General features: G+C 35.3%; 2 protein-coding genes and 1 long non-coding RNA gene across 7 annotated transcripts; 1 reads left to right on the plus strand and 2 right to left on the minus strand.

Annotated features, from left to right (window-relative positions):
• Nucleotides 1-27: 27 nt before the first annotated feature.
• On the minus strand, nt 28-6,797 carry LOC147498640 (GDSL esterase/lipase 7-like). 2 transcript variants are annotated; one of them, XM_086560577.1, is made up of 9 exons: nt 6,414-6,797; nt 6,192-6,261; nt 5,141-5,220; nt 4,950-5,039; nt 2,021-2,195; nt 1,791-1,921; nt 1,025-1,273; nt 504-750; nt 28-404 (listed from the first exon to the last, which is right to left on the minus strand). In XM_086560577.1, the coding sequence occupies exons 1-9, from the start codon at nt 6,546-6,548 to the stop codon at nt 205-207; spliced, it is 1,377 nt and encodes a 458-aa protein (XP_086416703.1). In that variant the 5' UTR covers nt 6,549-6,797; the 3' UTR covers nt 28-204. The 2 variants fall into 2 exon arrangements, with proteins under 2 accessions (XP_086416703.1, XP_086416704.1); XM_086560578.1 differs by having other exon boundaries at nt 2,021-2,187; nt 6,414-6,560.
• Nucleotides 6,798-8,424: 1,627 nt separating this feature from the next.
• On the plus strand, nt 8,425-9,621 carry LOC147498641 (uncharacterized). 2 transcript variants are annotated; one of them, XR_015194338.1, is made up of 3 exons: nt 8,425-8,697; nt 8,812-8,929; nt 9,131-9,621. It is a non-coding gene; the product is annotated as an uncharacterized LOC147498641 (long non-coding RNA). The 2 variants fall into 2 exon arrangements; XR_015194339.1 differs by lacking the exon at nt 9,131-9,621 and having other exon boundaries at nt 8,812-9,049.
• An 822-nt stretch (nt 9,622-10,443) lies between these two features.
• LOC147498642 (GDSL esterase/lipase 7-like) lies at nt 10,444-16,255 on the minus strand. Of its 3 annotated transcripts, none has more exons than XR_015195533.1 (9): nt 15,900-16,233; nt 15,714-15,783; nt 13,595-13,665; nt 13,417-13,505; nt 12,871-13,037; nt 12,650-12,780; nt 11,633-11,881; nt 10,823-11,096; nt 10,444-10,735 (listed from the first exon to the last, which is right to left on the minus strand). XR_015195533.1 is itself a non-coding variant. In XM_086560582.1 (9 exons), the coding sequence occupies exons 1-9, from the start codon at nt 16,026-16,028 to the stop codon at nt 10,536-10,538; spliced, it is 1,353 nt and encodes a 450-aa protein (XP_086416708.1). In that variant the 5' UTR covers nt 16,029-16,255; the 3' UTR covers nt 10,444-10,535. The 3 variants fall into 3 exon arrangements, 2 of the variants coding, with proteins under 2 accessions (XP_086416708.1, XP_086416709.1); XM_086560582.1 differs by having other exon boundaries at nt 10,823-11,069; nt 15,900-16,255; XM_086560583.1 differs by having other exon boundaries at nt 10,823-11,069; nt 12,871-12,995.
• Between the last annotated feature and the right edge of the window lie 1,153 nt (nt 16,256-17,408).

Below are 17,408 nucleotides of genomic sequence, written 5' to 3' on the forward strand. Positions count from 1 at the left end.
ACAGTAAAACTGATGTATAACTGCCAATAATTAAGGACGTGAAGAATCACATTCATTTTTGCATCTCACGTTTGACGCAATGGGCAAACATCATACAAGATTATCAATTCAAGCAACTGTATTGATGAATCGAAATTCCCCAACTTAGAACACAGACATCTCTGCCAGGTTCAAAAGCAATGAACTTAATATACAGCAACGAAGTTAATGCTTTTGCAAAAGCTGTAGTACATTTATCGGAACACATGAGAAGGAACCATTGAAACAGTCACTTGCCAATTGGTGGTTCACTACTTCAGTTGGGTGAAATCCGTCCCAATATTGATGTGCGTTCCTGTCTTGACATGGAGTTTGACCTGGAAGACACAGTCCATCGACACCAACAGCACAACACGGATTTTGTCCTGGAATATAACCAGTTAACCACGTATAAGTTAGCTAGTCTAAAGAATTTCATTACGGTTCAAGAAGTCTTACAGCGAATTAAGGTTAGTATACATTACCAGATTCAGAAGAAACTTGTTTCGTATTGTATGCATCTCCATGAACAAAGGTCGAGCCAATGAGGGCACTTTCCAGTTCTCTTAAAATGTTAGGAAGATTATTGTTGTATAACAATACCATATCGTTTACATCATCTACACATGGAGTGCTGAGTTTGGGAGTGACACTGTTTACTATCGTGGGAACACACCCAATTTTGCCAATATTGAACACCAAGAACTTCCTGGCTCCCAAAGTGTACAGCTTCTGCCAATATACAAATACAAGTAAAAGCTGTGAGAGAAGTAAAATTCAAACAACTGTTAAAAAGTACTTGCCCTCTAACCATGAAAAAATCTTTGTGAATTAAGCAGCAATGAAGTTGGTGGTTGGATGGTGCAATCTTTGTGTGTGGGTAAGATTGATTACAATCAAGTAACCACTGATCTTGTCGTGGACGTAGGCATGCATCAAAGCCGAACCACCTTAAATCTTGTCTGTCTATAAATCTTTGCTAAGTAAATTATCGAATAATTCTTACCTTTAAACCTTGCACGAGGCGATCTTGCAGATTATTTGCAAACTGTTGTGAAGTGTATATTTGGCTACTCGAGTAAACTGCTGGTTGAAGATAGTTGTTGATGTAGTCATTACTGCCAATTGAGACCATCAAAATGGACTTTGACAAGTACTTCAAGACTTTAGTTCGGGTTTTAAAGATCTTGAGCAAATCAGTTGTTACAGTTTCTTGGAAGTACTTGATCTGCATTTCGAAACACATGTTTTCGCCCTACAGAGGTAAACAAGAAAAGTTCGTTATATATCCATAGTCTGTTTAACTTCATTATACATATGTGCTCTGTTATTAAGATCCTAAACGTGCCTTGAGATTTTGGTATACTGGTATATCTACAATGTAATGCAACACTATACCAGATGCTTATCGATTGCTTGGATGACATTACACAGTACGAAGTTTATTTTATTTGCACATTTGGAAAATTTCGATGAAAGAAGACCTTAATATATGTAATGCAGCTGAAGACTATGGATCAATATAAACAAATGGTATTGAACAATGGTATTCAAAATTTGATGAGATTTCTTAATTTTCATGAATCATGACACATTATATATGAGATATCATTGGAGTTGGTTATCACAGAATATTTGGATCCGGAAATTTTGAAACGTATTTTAGAGATGGACTTCCAGATTATCTGTTGAACCTAGCTCGATGTGTTTTGAACATATCATAGATTCATAGAGATTATGTAGTATTACAGAATGTACGTAAACTCTCTTACTAATGCAATTCCACTTTCCGTGAGAATGCCCGCTGATCCAGATGCATAATTCACTCCTGTCTTCATCTTAATCTTGTCCTTGGTTGAAAGACCCATATATGGAGGTGGGGATGGTAGCCCCAAAGATTCAGCTATACATGAATAACATCAGATTGACAAAAACAGTTAATCAAACAATGTTTCATTATGCAGAACTCCCTAAAACAAGTAGATTTTGAATTTCGACATACCAATAAAATCTACAAAAGTTTTGCCATTAGTGAATCTTCCTGTGACTCCAAATGGAAAATCAATACCATAAGGCTCGTAATTTACTTTCACTTGAGTTTGGAGAAAGTTATTGTTCCCGCAATCATTGAGAGAGTCTCCAATAACATATAATGCTGGTGCGAGCGGACTTTGGTACTTAAACAAAAAAAATTAGAAGTTAAATATCGATCAAAGAGAAAAGCCATTATATTTAGGGTTCGTTTGGCAACCATTTATGAGAATCTATTTTAAAACTAATAATCGATTATAGGTTGTTTGTGTTTTCGGTTTTCAGCGTTCAGAGGCGCTGAAAAGTACGTTTCCAGCATTCAGTGGTTGTCCAGTTGTTTGTTTTTTAAGTTCACTTCAGCATTCAGCGAGACATTTGCTCTTCAGCGTTCCACGGTCTCACACCTCCTAAATGCTGAAAACAAAATTGTTGAAGACTTCATTCCTCTCTTGCCCCTCATTAGCCGCTCTCCCTTCTCTCCATCACTCTCCTTTCTCTCCATTAGGTATCCCAGTGGAGCATCAAAATAACCCTATTAAAGGTTTTTCAGGTCAGTAATCTTGTTTACTATACAAATTTATTATTTCTTTCTTGATATTAGGGTTTGTGTTTGACGATGGTACATGAGTAGATATGTAGAATCATCTAGTGTTTGACGATGGTACATGAGTAGATACGTAGAATCATCTAGTGATATAGACAGTAGTAACGTGATTTTGTTATGCCGCCATTTATACATTGACTTATTCCTTAGGGCTTAGGGGTCTGTTACACAATATAGGAGGAGCGTTTGGTTTCCCAATCTCGACCGACATTGTTGATCGTCTTGCTAGTATTAGGACTGAAAACAAATGAGCATAGTTTTAGAGTTTCTCAGTCCAATAGATTAGAAAAGTACTTATAACATATCTAATTTTCTCTGGTATACACTAAACACCTAAAAAACGAACTACTTCTAACATGACGGGTACGTTTTTTAATCAATAAAAAAGAAGAAGAAGTGCAGAGAAAAGATAATTTGGAAATTGCATGCAATAAGCCTATCAGTCTAATCTTGTAAGAAATCAAATCTTCAATTAGCAAAATAAAACAAATAAATGACTCCTTAGTGTTATGCATGTTCACAAAGTAAACATTAAGATTAATGACCAATATATTCTACTATTTATCTTGCTTGCGGAATTTTTCATAGATCTTCAACACCGAATGTGTTGGCAACTCCCTTGTGAATTGCATGCATTAATGCAGTAAGAGATATCATAGTCTGGATCAAAGTTTGATAAAAAGGATGCTGTAATGTGCTTTTCTTATGCCATTATTAAGTATTGTGTTGGAGTATGAAAAACTAATCTATGCGTAAAATAATTAAACTAGTTTCTCTTTAACAGTTTATGGTGTATGTGTGGATGAAACTTGAGTCCTAGTTGGTGTGGAGAAAAAGTTCGCGAGTGTTGATTCTGACTGAGTTATGTTAGAATAGATTGTGCTAGAGGGTTCACATCTTTAATTAATTGGAAGTATTTTTTTTTTTTCTATGCTATGTATGCTATGTGTTGATTAAATTTTCGTGGAATTATGTGGTTGAGTAACTTTAGGCATGGGTCCTCGGAAGGAGAAGTTAACTCCACGGGTTAAGAGAAAAAACAAGGCAACTCCGAATGTTGGTTGAGAAATCCGCTCCAACTCCTAGGATAAAGATCGATGATGCGTGGATAACAGGGGTAAAATTGTCCAAATAATTTATATTCAGCATTCAGATCCAGGTCATTCTGACAGAAAACAAACATGTTTTTCAGAGTTCAGCAATCATCATTCAGTATTCAAAGAGTGGGCCATTTAGCATTCAGCATTCAAAAGCTCAAAAAAACAAACAACCCCTAACTCTTCTCCACCTAGGCTCTACGTAGGTGCCATTAGGATTTTACACCTCTAATTGTATATTATTGTATAGCCTATAAGTATCCACACTCTATATGGAGGTGTAAAACTAGATAACTGCTAAGGCAGTGGGGACGTGAGCGGGAGGGTGGAGAAGAGAGAGAGAGATGGGTTTGTGGGTGGGGAGAGAGAGAGAGTTAGGGTTTGGTTAAGAGGGAGAGGGAGAGGAAGAGGGAAGGAAGAGCGAGAGAGAGATGGGGAGGGACAGACAGAAACCAACCAATTTGGTTTTTGTCTGCATACCCCCTTCTGCCAAGATCGTTCGCTCCGCTCACTCGATTACACCTTCACCTAGGCTCTACGTAGGTACCATTAGGATTTTACACCTCTAATTGTATAATATTGTATAGCCTATAAATATCCACACTCTATACTCTCCAATGGAGAAGTGTAAACAAAATTAGATTTTAAACTCCAACGTAACTTAAAGTGACGTTCCTCTTTAATTTAAACTGGAACGTCCGAGTTAAAAAATTACTTTAGAATTAGAAAGGGACGTCAATTAAAGTGACGTCCGAAATTTTTTTTGTTCGGACGTTGGTTAAAGTGTCGCCCGAGCTATTTATTAGCTGATAGTCCCCACCTCCTCTATCAACTAATACTCTATTATCTACGGTATACCACCCCCATTGGAAAGAGTTTTGTGATATTTGGAGTGTAAACTTTACACTCTATACGGTTTACGAGTAATACACTAATACTACACTGACACAGGATTTCGACACAGTCAACCAACACACTGAGGTGGCTGGTGATGTGTAGTATTACTCTACGGTTTACACCCTCCATTGGAGATGACCTAATGGAGTTTGGATATGAAAAAACTTGTTTGGTAAACATATTTAGAAACTATTATTTCATTCTCAAAATGAGATAATCTATTAAAACATAAAAATAATAATAATAATAACTTACATAATGAGAAACAAAAAGTGTGAAGCTTTCCTCTTGAAATGAGATACCTGATTTTTTTTGCTACTTGTGGTTGATGTGATCTCTGGAATATGTAAAATGACGTCCGGAAGCCCAGCATCCACAACAAAATCACAAATCTGAAAGTAAGAAAATTATATCATACTTCCTTCAATGCAATTTAAGTATTTAGATAATACCTAATCGAGAAACAAGTAGCATATTCATATGACATCCTTACTGAATTTGTGATATCGTTAAGTCCTTCCTGTATCCTGATGAAGATGTGGCCGTTTGTTTGCAAGCTCGTTGCTCTTGGGACTTAAAACAATTAAGGTGTGGAAGTATGTAAGCGTACATGATGTTGGTTTATCAAACATACATAGTTAGTTGTAACACTAGCACAGTTTAAAAATCAATTATTTGATGCCAAAAATCACTACACTGCTCTCATCAAGTCTCAAAAACATGAAAAGATCGAAGATATGTTTTCAAATCAACAAGAAGACACATCCCTTCAAGTGCCATTTACAGGTCTACTACATGTCTGCAATCAACAAATAAAAAGGGATTTTATACAGGATAAATGGCCCCTGTTCAAAAGAGTCATCAGAGCTGTTCAATGGTGTATCTTCCATTTTCTTTTCTTTTTTGATAATTTTATTCGGGATTATAGCTTCCCCAGCTTTTATTGATCAATCATTCTCAAGTACACTGTACACTCTCCCTTGTCCATCCTCTCCAACAAATGTATTTTAAGGTACTTCAGAAAAAACAATATATGGGGAGTGGATGATACAAAGACCGTAGTATAGTTGTAGGCTCAAAAAACGCTTTGAAAACAAGATGGTAAATAGCCTCAGTAGTCTTAAAAACTACTAATTAAGTTCTTTAATTTTCCACTAAATTATTTTATTCTACTATATTCTCGATACTAGATGTAAGTTAATCTCATTAGTATTGTTCTTCATCCAAACCAATCTGGTTCCTCTGAACAAATCAGCGCAGTTAAACAGAGAAACTACAGAAACAGAACAGACACAGAGATTAATGTGGTGATTCAACTACATGCCTACTTCATCACCTAGCTACTGAAAATCTAGCTTTTTCATCCATACAAGGATAATATCTACCAACGACGCAATAGGGTCACGACTAATAATAACCAAAAAGCATTCTAAATTTCAATTTGAACAGAAGTGATTTACATATTCCAGTACGTTAAAAGCAGAAGAAGTGCATGTAAGATGCATGCAAAGCACTATAATGCACGTTATAGATTTATAACTAACCTTCATACGTTCTACTAGGTTCATTATATGGACGTCTTTCAGGACCACATAATCTTGTATACAATGAACCCTACGAAACAAGAAACGGAAGAACAACTTCAAACCTAAATACAACAGGTGCAATGATAAAGAACAGACCCAAAAATGAAATATAACCCTCTAGCTTTTTCACAACTCTATGTAAATCATTACACACACAAACAACAAAGAAAAACAACATACTGTGATAAAAGTCTGATACACATCAATACTAATATCCTCACTAGTGTTATACATAAGGAAATGAGTACAGAGATAAACAGCTGGGAAAATAATCCCAACAAGGGCAACACATTTCAGTATAGATTTAGAAGACATTATTCTGTAATCCAAAATTTATGGGATTCCAATGTAAACATACCTCCTGTTATATAGAGGTAACAGAGTAACATGTCTCTACTATTCTACTAATAATTTCTATCTATCTTCACGGGTAGCATCAATTATTTGATGATCATCACTTTTAACTACGAACGTGCAGTGGTTCTAAAAATCAGAATAGACGCCTGACAAGTCTATACAACCTCACAATCACAATAATTGGCAAACGTACGTTTTTGTCACTTGCAAAAATTTTAGAGACATCCCTATTTTTAACAGGAGTGACTCTCAAGGAACTCTTAACACCACATTTTTTTTAATCACTTATAAAAACGGGATAGATAAAAAGTCAAATATACTCTTAATGCGAAATAATAAACGGTCCGATCCAACTGAAATGACCTAGTGTATATAGTATGATTGAACAATCATTATTCATATCTCAACATAATGTATGATCATTAAGAAGACCTATTGAAGTATAAACAATTATTGTTCATACCTATTTGGGGTATGAACAATCACTGTTTATATATCAACACTGTTTATACCTCAAACATGAGTTATGAACAATTAATATTAGTTATCTATTTCGGATATGAACAATCACTGTTCATACTTCAACATGAGTTATGCACAATCAATGTTCATGTCTCAACATTAGGTACAAATTATTGTTCACATCTCAACATAATGTATAATAAGTAAGAACACTTATTTGGGGTATGAATAATCATTGTTCATACCTCAAACATAAGTTATGAACAATCAATGTTCATATGAACATTATATTAAGAACAATCATTGTTCATATCTTACACATGAGCTATAAACAATCACTGCATTGTTCATATTTCAATATGAGCTATGCACAATCACTAATCATACTTCAACATAATGTATGATTAGAGAACACCTATTGGAGTATTAACAATCAATATTCATACATATCTAGGATATAAATAATCATTATTTATACAACAACACAGTGTATAAGGTATGTTCACCTATTTGGATACGAACAATCACCAAATTTCTCTATTTTATAAACATAACACAGATGGGTGAAACTGGTATTTAAAAAAAATAAAAATTTATATACTTTATATCTATAATAACACATAGGAGTAAAACTGATATTTCAAAAAAATAAAAAGGCCAGACAACTTATTTTGTCCTTGAGAGTTATTAAAATTGAAATTGTGGGTTCTTGGATTATTTAATGCTGGAACTTGTTCTTGTAAGTTACTAAAAAAAAAATAGTGTCTTCTAAAGGTAATTTGGTCGAAATTGGTCCTCTCGACTATTTTTTTTATTTTTAATGCACAACACAACTTGATTTTAGAGTTTAGACAAGTGTCCCAAGAGTTTAGGAAACCCTTAAAGCGTCTCAAATCACCTCCATTCAAAAATGTAGTTAGATTGGATTGGATATATATAACTTTCTGGAAGTGATTAGGGATATAACCAACCACTAGATGTCTAGATCATATGGCTCAAATTTGAAAACCGCCTAACTAACACGTCTAGACCGAGTCCTTCACATGTTATAACATTTTATCTATCTTCACTCGTATTACAAATGTAGCATCAATTATTTGAACAGTATAAGGTAGTTGAGTAGTTCACAACAAGTGTGGTTGTAGTAATGTTTTTGTTTGGTTTAATTGCAGAAAATGTTGTTGGTGTCGCAAAAGAAATGTTTGTTAGCAAAAAAAGAAAATTGCATATGCTATGGGCCATTTAACACTTTTTGTAACAATCGTGGGTCAATGTACTATAGTGTCGAGTTAACAATTTTAGCGATATGTTAAAATCCGTCAGTTAAGTGGCCAACATGGTATTTTATTTTAATTTTCTTATACAAAATGTTTGGGCCGTTGAGATATAATCTAATGTAACGGTCACTGTTCCTTGAGTTCTTCATCTTCTTCTTTTTCTAGAGAGCCCAACCTCCAATTCCAATTCGTTTCTGGATCTATTATCGGAAACCTCATATTGTCGCAACTGGTTTCGGTCATTTTCTTTGGCTGGCACTTCCTATCCATTTTATTATGTCTCTAGCAAACTTTAGAATGACTAGCAAGAAAAAAGTAAGATGATGCACTTTAATGGATGCTGAATATTTGAATGCTATTCTTAAAAGGTTGTAGTACACTAGTACTGTCTTTCTTTCTGCATTGATGCCATAAGAATGTGAACATATTGTACAGCACTAAGTGAACTCCTTAGAATTCATTCTGACATATATCCTGTACAGGTCTCTGTTTTTTGCATCATGGCCACGGGGCGGCTGTTCTCGCCGACCACACAAGCGTTTTTCTACAATTACAAGCAACTTCCCATCCAACGAATGCTTGATTTTGACTTCCTTTGTGGTATATTGATATATCTTCTATTGTCTATTAGTCAACTTGAAAGAGCTCATATTTTGTTCCTTTTGTTTTTTGTATTTTTTGGATTCATATTTTAAGGGAGAGAAACACCTTTCAACTAAATCTTTCTCCTGATTGCTGTGAACTTGGTCCAACACTCCACCCAAGACTTCTTACTTCTTAGTTATTTGGTTATACTTGTAGAGGCTCGCCGCTTTTTTGGATTGGAATTGGAGTTGGGCTCTGGGAAAAGAAGAAGATGAATAACTCAAGGAACAGTGGCAGTTACATTAGATTAGATTTTAACGGCCCAAACATTTTGTTTAAGAAAATGAAAATGAAAATACAAAAACAAGAAAATAAAATAAAAAAGCAACCTCAGCACTTAACGGATTTTAACAGATTGCTAAAATTGTTAACTCGACACTAGTACATTGACATGCATGTTTATGCAATTAAACCTTTTTGTTTCATGAAACTTGTAGGGAGCCCCATTGTAAAGGTGACTTTTGGTCACGACATTACAATCTTGTGGAAAGGGGTTGTGTGAGAGAAAGCGGGGGATTTGTATATGATTGACTGAGCTTGTCACTTGTGTGAACTGTCTACGTATCAAGTTATTTAGAGCAATTTGAATCAAGTCAGACATAGTTTTTCTTCTCTTTATATAGGTAAAGTGTCTGCGTCTCCTCTGCTCCCGCGTCTGATCAAGTTCGGGTCTTAAAGTCATCTAATAAGGTATGCATGTTTAATAAAGAGCGCAACTGAAGCTCCGGTCTTAATGGTGATAACTAGGTCATATGTTACTAGCCGTTGCAGTACTGGAGAGCGTGAGCGCTCTGGTTCGGATCGTTTAGGCGACTTGATCGTAGAGGTCATCTACTTGATCCGGATCATGTCGAAGCGATCTAGAGATATAGGTCATTGAGGTCGGTCGAATATCAAGTGTCTAATATTCACTGGATGTGTATTTTACTCCCTCACACACATGTTTTGACAGTGAGAGCAAATTTTGATGGAGCTAAACTGCCTAAACACACTATATTTTTTTTTCGATATAACTAAACACACTATACGACTTAAGCAAGCTGTCTTCTACTCGATAACATGAACGAAATATATCGATCATGACCAAAAACGTTTTTCTTTAATTAGTTCAGTGATTATAGTAAATTTGATTTTCTAAACTAATGCTCAAAAGTCTAACTAAATTGGACTAGTAATAAACATTCGCCAAGATCACAATGAATATGCTGTTAATCCTGTTATTACATGGTTTTTCAAATTACTTGGTGAACTATTTGTATTTGAATTAATGGGAAAGCATTTGTCAGTTACTTATGCATTATTTGTATTTCATCATAGAGTGATACTACTATGATGCGTGAATAGAGTGAGCAATCGGAGTTTCTCTTTTTCCTATTTCCTAATTCAACAATTAGCGTCATGCAAACAAACACATTAATTTCTTGCATCTCGTTTGTGGCACAATGGGAGAACGTACATCACACAAGATATGTCAAGCAATGATATCGCTAAATCAAAATTCTTTAGAACACAAACATCTGTGATATAAAATGAAAACAATGAGTTTATTATAGCAGTGAATTTAGTGCTTTTGCGCGAGTTGTTGTACATTTAATGGAACACATGAGAAGGAACCGTTGAAACAATCTTTTGCCAAATTACGATTCACCACTTCAGTTGGGTGAAAGCCATCCCAGAATGAATATTTATCCCTGTCTTGGCATGGAGTTTGATCTGGAAGACAAAGTCCATCGACACCAACTGCACAACACGGATTTTGTCCTGCATTATAACCACGTGCAATTATACATAAAAAGATTTGTGATGATTCAATTAGTCTTGCAGCGATTTGAAGTTATGATACATTACCAGATCCAGACGAAAGTTTTTTCAGATTGTAAGCATCTCCATGGACAAAGGTTGAGCCCACAAGGGTGCTTTCTAGTTTTCTTAATATGTTACGAAGCCTATTGTCGTATAACAAAACCATATCGTTTACATCCTCTACACACAGAGTGTTGAGTTCGGGAGTAACACTGTTTGCTATCATCGGAACACACCCAATTTGGCCAATATTGAAAACCAAGAACTTCCTGCCTCCCAAACTGTACAGCTTCTGTTAACATATAGGTGCAGTTATAAACTGTGAGAAATGTAGAAGTATAAAAACTGTCAGTAAGTAAAGAAAACTATTAGTTTCATTCTCTTACTCAAAATTTAATTAGTATATAAACCTAAGTAACATGGACACTTCATATTCTTAAGAAAATCCGTGTCGGACACACCGATATATGGACACTCATGTCGGACACACGGACACGTTGTGCATACGATTTCTAACTAGGGTTTCTTCTACACCATAAAATCTAAGAAAATAATCAATTAACATAGTTACATCTCCGTGATATGCCACTTTCATAGTTATTCACTTGTAAGGAAGCGCTTCGAAAGGTCTTGAGCCCAAGAATTAGTTGTGTAACTAAAGAATAGTAATATTTATCCTTTTTATTAACTGTGTGCCTGTGTCCTACTTATATAGATTGCCATGTCGGATACTCCATATCCGTTTTAGACACCGACGCGCTTATCCATGTCAAAGAGACTTAGATATAAGCAGTGAGTAAATGGACTTCAGAGCAATCTACAACATATCAAAACAAATTGAGGAATTATTCTTACCTTTAAACCTTGTACAAGGAGATTTAGCAGATAATCTGCAAATTGTGGTGGAGTGTATAGTTGGCTACTCTGGTAAACAGCTGGTTTGAGATAATTGTTGATGTAGTCATTACTGCCAATTGAAATCACCAAAATGGACTTTGACAAATACTTTAAGACTTCAGTTGGGGTTTTAAAGATGCTGAGCAAATCAGTTGTTACAGTGTCTTGGAAGTACTTGATCTGCTTTTCGAAGCACAAGTTTTCCCCCTACAACAAATCAACAAGCAAGTAATCAATAAAACTTCTGGCATTGCATCAACTTAATTGGTAGCAGCCATAGGCCATTACACAAGTCAATTGTTACATGTAACATTCTTGCACACAAAGCAGCTAGCTATTGGTCAAAGCTATGTCAGTCACAGGAAGATTGTGTAAACCCTTTTGTGCCTCCATTAGATGTTAGGCTGCAAAATTTTCCAATTGAGGACAAAAATGGAACTTTGCACTTTAGGAAATTTCTGAATGCAGGTTGAGGTCAGCTTTAACCTCTAATTATTCAAGAAAAAATAAAATAAAAATTAAAACACTACAAGATATGTCGATATTCCCATTAACACTTGCCCATACGTGCTCTGTTAAGATTCTAAATGTGTGCCTTCAGATTTTGGTGTAGTGGTATATCACTGAATGCTACAATGTAGTGCACCACTATAACAGATACCTATTGCTCCCATGCCACTACTCAGAATGAAGTTTTATTTGCACCTTTGAGAATTTCGATGGAGAAAGACCTTTATGCATGTAATGCAGCTGAAAACTATGGATAAATTCAAACAAATGGTATTCAAAATTTGACGAGAATTCTTAATTTCAATATCAAACTATTGGAGTCGGGTATCAGTGTATCACAGAGTTTATGAAAATTTCGAAACCTAGTTAGATCATTCATCAGTATTTTAAAGATGGAGTTCCTGGTTATTATCTGATGAACCTAGATCGATGAGTTTTGAAAATATCAAGATTATGTAGACTTACTTCTGCAGTTCCACTCTCCATAAGAATGCCAGCTGATCCAGACGCATAATTCACTCCCGTCGTGATGTTAATCTTGTCATTGGTTGAAAGACCCATATATGGAGGTGCAGATGGTAGCCCCAAAAATTGAGCTAAACAAGAATAACATCAGATTGTTAATAAATCCACGTTTAATTATACAGAATTCACTAACAAAAATATGATTTTAAATTTTCACTTACCAATCAAATCTACAAAAGTTTTGCCATTAGTGAATCTTCCTGTGACTCCAGATGGATAATCAATACCATAAGGTTTATAATTCACTTTCACTACAGTGTGGAGAAAATTGTTGTTCCCGCTATCACTGAGAGAGTCTCCAAAAACATATAAAGCTGGTGCAAGCAGACTTTGGTACTTAAACAGCAAAAGATGACGTTAATTACCGACAAAGAGAGGAGCCAACTTTCATTAGAGAAAAGCCAGGTAGTAGTTCTTAAGCAATTTTTCCCTTCGAAAATGATGCGACTTACATAAGATATTAAGATTGACAATGGTGCTATAACAGTTGCTCACTGACTAGATCATACACTAGTAACTACTATGGAGAACTACAGAAAAGATATGGATATTGAAGCTTTCAGGAACGCATGGAGGATTTTGCTCCGAAAAATAGAGCATTGAGATGGATAGGAATTGCAAACTATATGCAAAAGGAAAAAGAGCCAACTGTCTACATAATTTAATGGAATTGTGGTAATAACATTACAAACTGGGAAGAAAGTCACCTGATTCCTTTGCTACTTGTACATGATGTGATCTCTGGAATAACTAAGATGGCATTCAGAAGACCAGCATCCACAGCAAAATCACAAATCTGAAGGTAAGAAAATTGTACTTCCTTCAATTGATGCTCATAAATATGCCTAATTGCAAACAATTAGCATCCTGATATGACAGCCTTACCAAATTTGTCATCTCATGGATTCTTTCTTGTATCCTGACAAAGATGTAGCTGTTGTTTTGCAAGCCAGTAGCTGTTACAGAAGAATGTAAGCATAATACTCGTACATGAGATCACAATCTTGGACAGTTCATCAATGGGAACTTGCAGGTTGTCTTATTAAATTTACTTTATTTCTATTGATCTGGGATCGAAACTTGTATCTTGAGGTTGTTACAAGAGCGCAGAATCAACAAGGACTTAAGTGAGTTTAGCCTTACAAAAATGTTAGTGGACATGCATGGATGTGTTCTATTACTAATCTAATAATCAAATATTCAACACGAGAAAACAACTATAGTCAAGATCAAAGACATTCACAGGACAGCATGTGAAGACCATCTAGACATGCTACAAACATGAATAACTCTGTTCAAAGCGACAGAGCCAGGACACCGACACCATTGTTGGTTTTGACACAGATAGTAGGTGTGTACCATGAAGGCCTTAACAAGTTTGATTACGATATGTTCTGTTATCATATCATTAAATTGTTGTTATTGGTTACCAAATATCTATAGTTGAAATAATATTTCAGTATCATAGTTTTAATAAACTATTTGGTTCCAATATGATAAAAGGCATAACTAACGGATAAATTTCAAAAAATTAATAGTAAAACTATAACGGTATATGCTGATAACTTGAAAATCTGTAGTATGGGTATATTGGCACGTCTACCATTTCCACAAACTTGTATGTAAAGGAGTAGTATGGGCATAATGGCATTCTTGAAGTTACCATGTAGAAAGCCTACTAAAATGTAGGATCGCACTTGGAAAACTTAGTTGGGTTTCATAGAAAATGAAAACAGTGCCATGACTAGAGTCTAGAGGTACTAAAAGCAGAATAATAAAATCTTCAAAGAAACAATCAAAAGCAGAAGAATTAACTATTATAGAAAGAAAACATATCGGTTTTAGATTGAGACAAGTGGACATTTTACGGTCCTTAAAGCAGATCTTGCCTCTGCTATAGTACTTCAGTCTCTTGAGCATCTACTTCCCAGGATAAAAAGGAGTCACAAAGTTGGTACGTCAGGCATACTCTTCATTACAGTGCTCATGCCTCTCAAGCACTTGAAAATTTTGAAGATATCTTTTCAATTCAACAAAAAAATGCAGCCCTCAAGTGTCATAAGCTCATAAAGAGATGTATTACATGTCTACAATCAAATGCATAAGAGGGAATTTTATATAGGAAAAATGGCGTTTGTTAAAACAGTCAACACAATGACAGAACCCTTTAATGGTGTATCTTCCATTAAACACAGAAAATAAAAGAAGAAGCGGAATTCTGAGTTCAATCACATGAGATAAAACTCAATTCAATCTATGAGTTTAAGGAGAGACATATTAATCTTTGTTGAGCGTTTAAAAGGGTTTCAACGGCTTTTATGACTCTCTTCAGACATCACTTCCAAAATAGGTCCTTGGTAATCACCAGCGCCCCAAAACTAACACATTCCCCAGAACTCGTATAAGGCACTCCCCGGAATATCTTTTTTTCTTTGAATATTCGGTATATTATGCCTCCATTCTTGGATTCTCCTACACATCCAGATTTAAGCTTGTGAATTTTTTTTAAGACACAAGTGTTATGCATCACTGTTTTATGGGAAGAGACACCACTGATTCAGTGTTAATGACCATTTTTGAACAAGTGCTTTTCTTTCCATATGAACGCTCTATTAGTGTGAATTCTGCAATGGATTTAGACATAATTCGGAGCACTTATCCGGGACCAAATCTTCTGGTAGTTTCCACCTAGTATGGAGCATAAAGGGTCATGTTGTTCGTAAAAGGATACTAAGAAGATTTATTCAAGTTATCAACTATCAAGTATGAGAGATCAATATAATGGGGAGTTCACTGTACGCTTCGTGAACAAGATGTTAAACTATTGAAAATAAATCAAGTGCACACATGGTGCAAGATTCAACTACATGCCTACTTCATCAACTAGCTAGCTAAAACCACTTTGATTTATATATATTAAAAATAGCTATCCAACAAGCGACCTAATTATTAAGTGTCAAAATATCTAATTTTCAATCTGAAGAGGATGCACATTATAACTAACCTTCATACTCTCCTGTATGTTCGGCATATGGAAGTCTTTCAGGACTACAAAATCTTCTATATAACCAACCCTGCCAAACAAGAAAGAGGAGAACAATTTAAAACCAAAATATATAATAGGAGCAATCCTATAAAAAAAGACCCAACAATGAAATTTTATATAACCCAACAAAAAGAAGAAGCATACTGTGATAGAAGTCTGGTGTAAAGCAATACTCTCCCCTGTATCGAATAGAGGAAAATGAGCACAGAGGAAAACAGCAGAGAGAGAAAGTCCAACAAGAGCAGCCCATTTCATCATTGTCCAAGATGACATGATTTTGTTGTCCAAGATTCATGGAGTTGCATTGTTAAATAGTATCATCATTTATTTTGGATCATCATATCTGACCAGCCCGATTGTCCGAACGTGGTTTACTAGTTGACCAACTGACAACTGACAAGTCTAGTCCAAACACATACAACCTCACAATCACACAGTTTTTTAGTTTCTAGCGAATTTTTTTATACACCTACCCCACATCTTAATTTGACAAGAGCCCCACGAGTTTAGGGAACCCTCTCAAGTTAACAAGGTACAACGTTAAAGTCAACACGTAATATTTAAATTGTGATTGGCAATTCGATAATCACTAAGAGCATTCCCAATGAAAGTCAATTTTTCTCTCTATTATCACTTCCACGTAGTCAGTTTTTCTCTCTCTTATCAGTGTTTTGGTGAAAAATAAGGTGAAATTGTCAAATACAAAAGTGAAAAAAAAATCTCGGATGGGACGTTGGATTCCGTCTGTACACTTTTTGATCGAGACGGAATGTAACATCCCGTCTGGTGAGTCAAATATCACATACGCGAAATAGCCAATTTTCACTTTCTTCCAGCGCCTCCATTGCGATTTTATTGCCGCCATTGCCAATTTTTTTTTTCAATTTCTTCAATTCCTAATTACTTCTCCACCCCCCAATGATTCTCCACCAACCTCACCACATGAAGAACGTAGTAGATGGTTTGGAAGTTATAAAATATCCAAAATAAATGGGCAAAAAGGATCGTCGTCAAGAACGCAAAATGTGGCCGAGGAGGACGAAATTGAACTTGGGTTTAATTTTCCACCGCGTTGTGAAATCGAGGAACACCCACCATTAGCGTCAACATTGATCAAACACGTAGCAAATAGAGTGGCAGAGTCTCAAGTAAGTTTTAGATTTTTTTTTTATGTTAATTATTATTATTTCTGTTAGTTTATATCAAGTTTGTTGTTATGTAATTAGTTTGAATTTGTTGCATCGTGTTAAAAAAATTTGAATTGAAATTATATCGTATTGAATAGTTTGTTGTACTGCGTGTAATATGAATATAAGAAATACACCTATAGAAAGTGTGTTGTTCACTTTCAAATGCTGTGTCATGGTAACGTTTGAAATAAAAAACGGATCCTAATTTTATCACGGTTACCAACATTATAGCCGCCACACCATTTGAAAACTTTTTGAATTCAAATTTAGGACAAAATGATCAAGCATTGTTGTTTGAGATAGTTGAGCGGTGGTGGAAATCTATCCACACATTCCATTTCCCATGGGGTGAGCTTGGGATTACCCCTCTTGATTTCACAATGCTCACAGGTATCCCAATTGGTTGTGGAGATGTCGTTCCTTTTGATGAAAATTTGGAGGTTTTTACTACGGCAATGAGTTT

Source organism: Coptis chinensis, chromosome 5, assembly GCF_015680905.1.
Source record: "Coptis chinensis isolate HL-2020 chromosome 5, ASM1568090v1, whole genome shotgun sequence".
NCBI lineage: Eukaryota > Viridiplantae > Streptophyta > Magnoliopsida > Ranunculales > Ranunculaceae > Coptis > Coptis chinensis.

Bases quoted from the DNA above. Each gene is read 5' to 3' on its own strand.
- LOC147498640 (XM_086560577.1), bottom strand. From the start codon at position 6,548: ATGTCTTCTAAATCTATACTGAAATGTGTTGCCCTTGTTGGGATTATT. The intron at 5,040-5,140 runs GTAAGGATGTCA...TCTTACTTTCAG, and splicing joins TTAACGATATCACAAATTCA to ATTTGTGATTTTGTTGTGGA. The intron at 1,922-2,020 runs GTATGTCGAAAT...ATTCATGTATAG, and splicing joins AACTTTTGTAGATTTTATTG to CTGAATCTTTGGGGCTACCA.
- LOC147498642 (XM_086560582.1), bottom strand. From the start codon at position 16,028: ATGTCATCTTGGACAATGATGAAATGGGCTGCTCTTGTTGGACTTTCT. The intron at 13,506-13,594 runs GTAAGGCTGTCA...TCTTACCTTCAG, and splicing joins TCCATGAGATGACAAATTTG to ATTTGTGATTTTGCTGTGGA. The intron at 12,781-12,870 runs GTAAGTGAAAAT...ATTCTTGTTTAG, and splicing joins AACTTTTGTAGATTTGATTG to CTCAATTTTTGGGGCTACCA.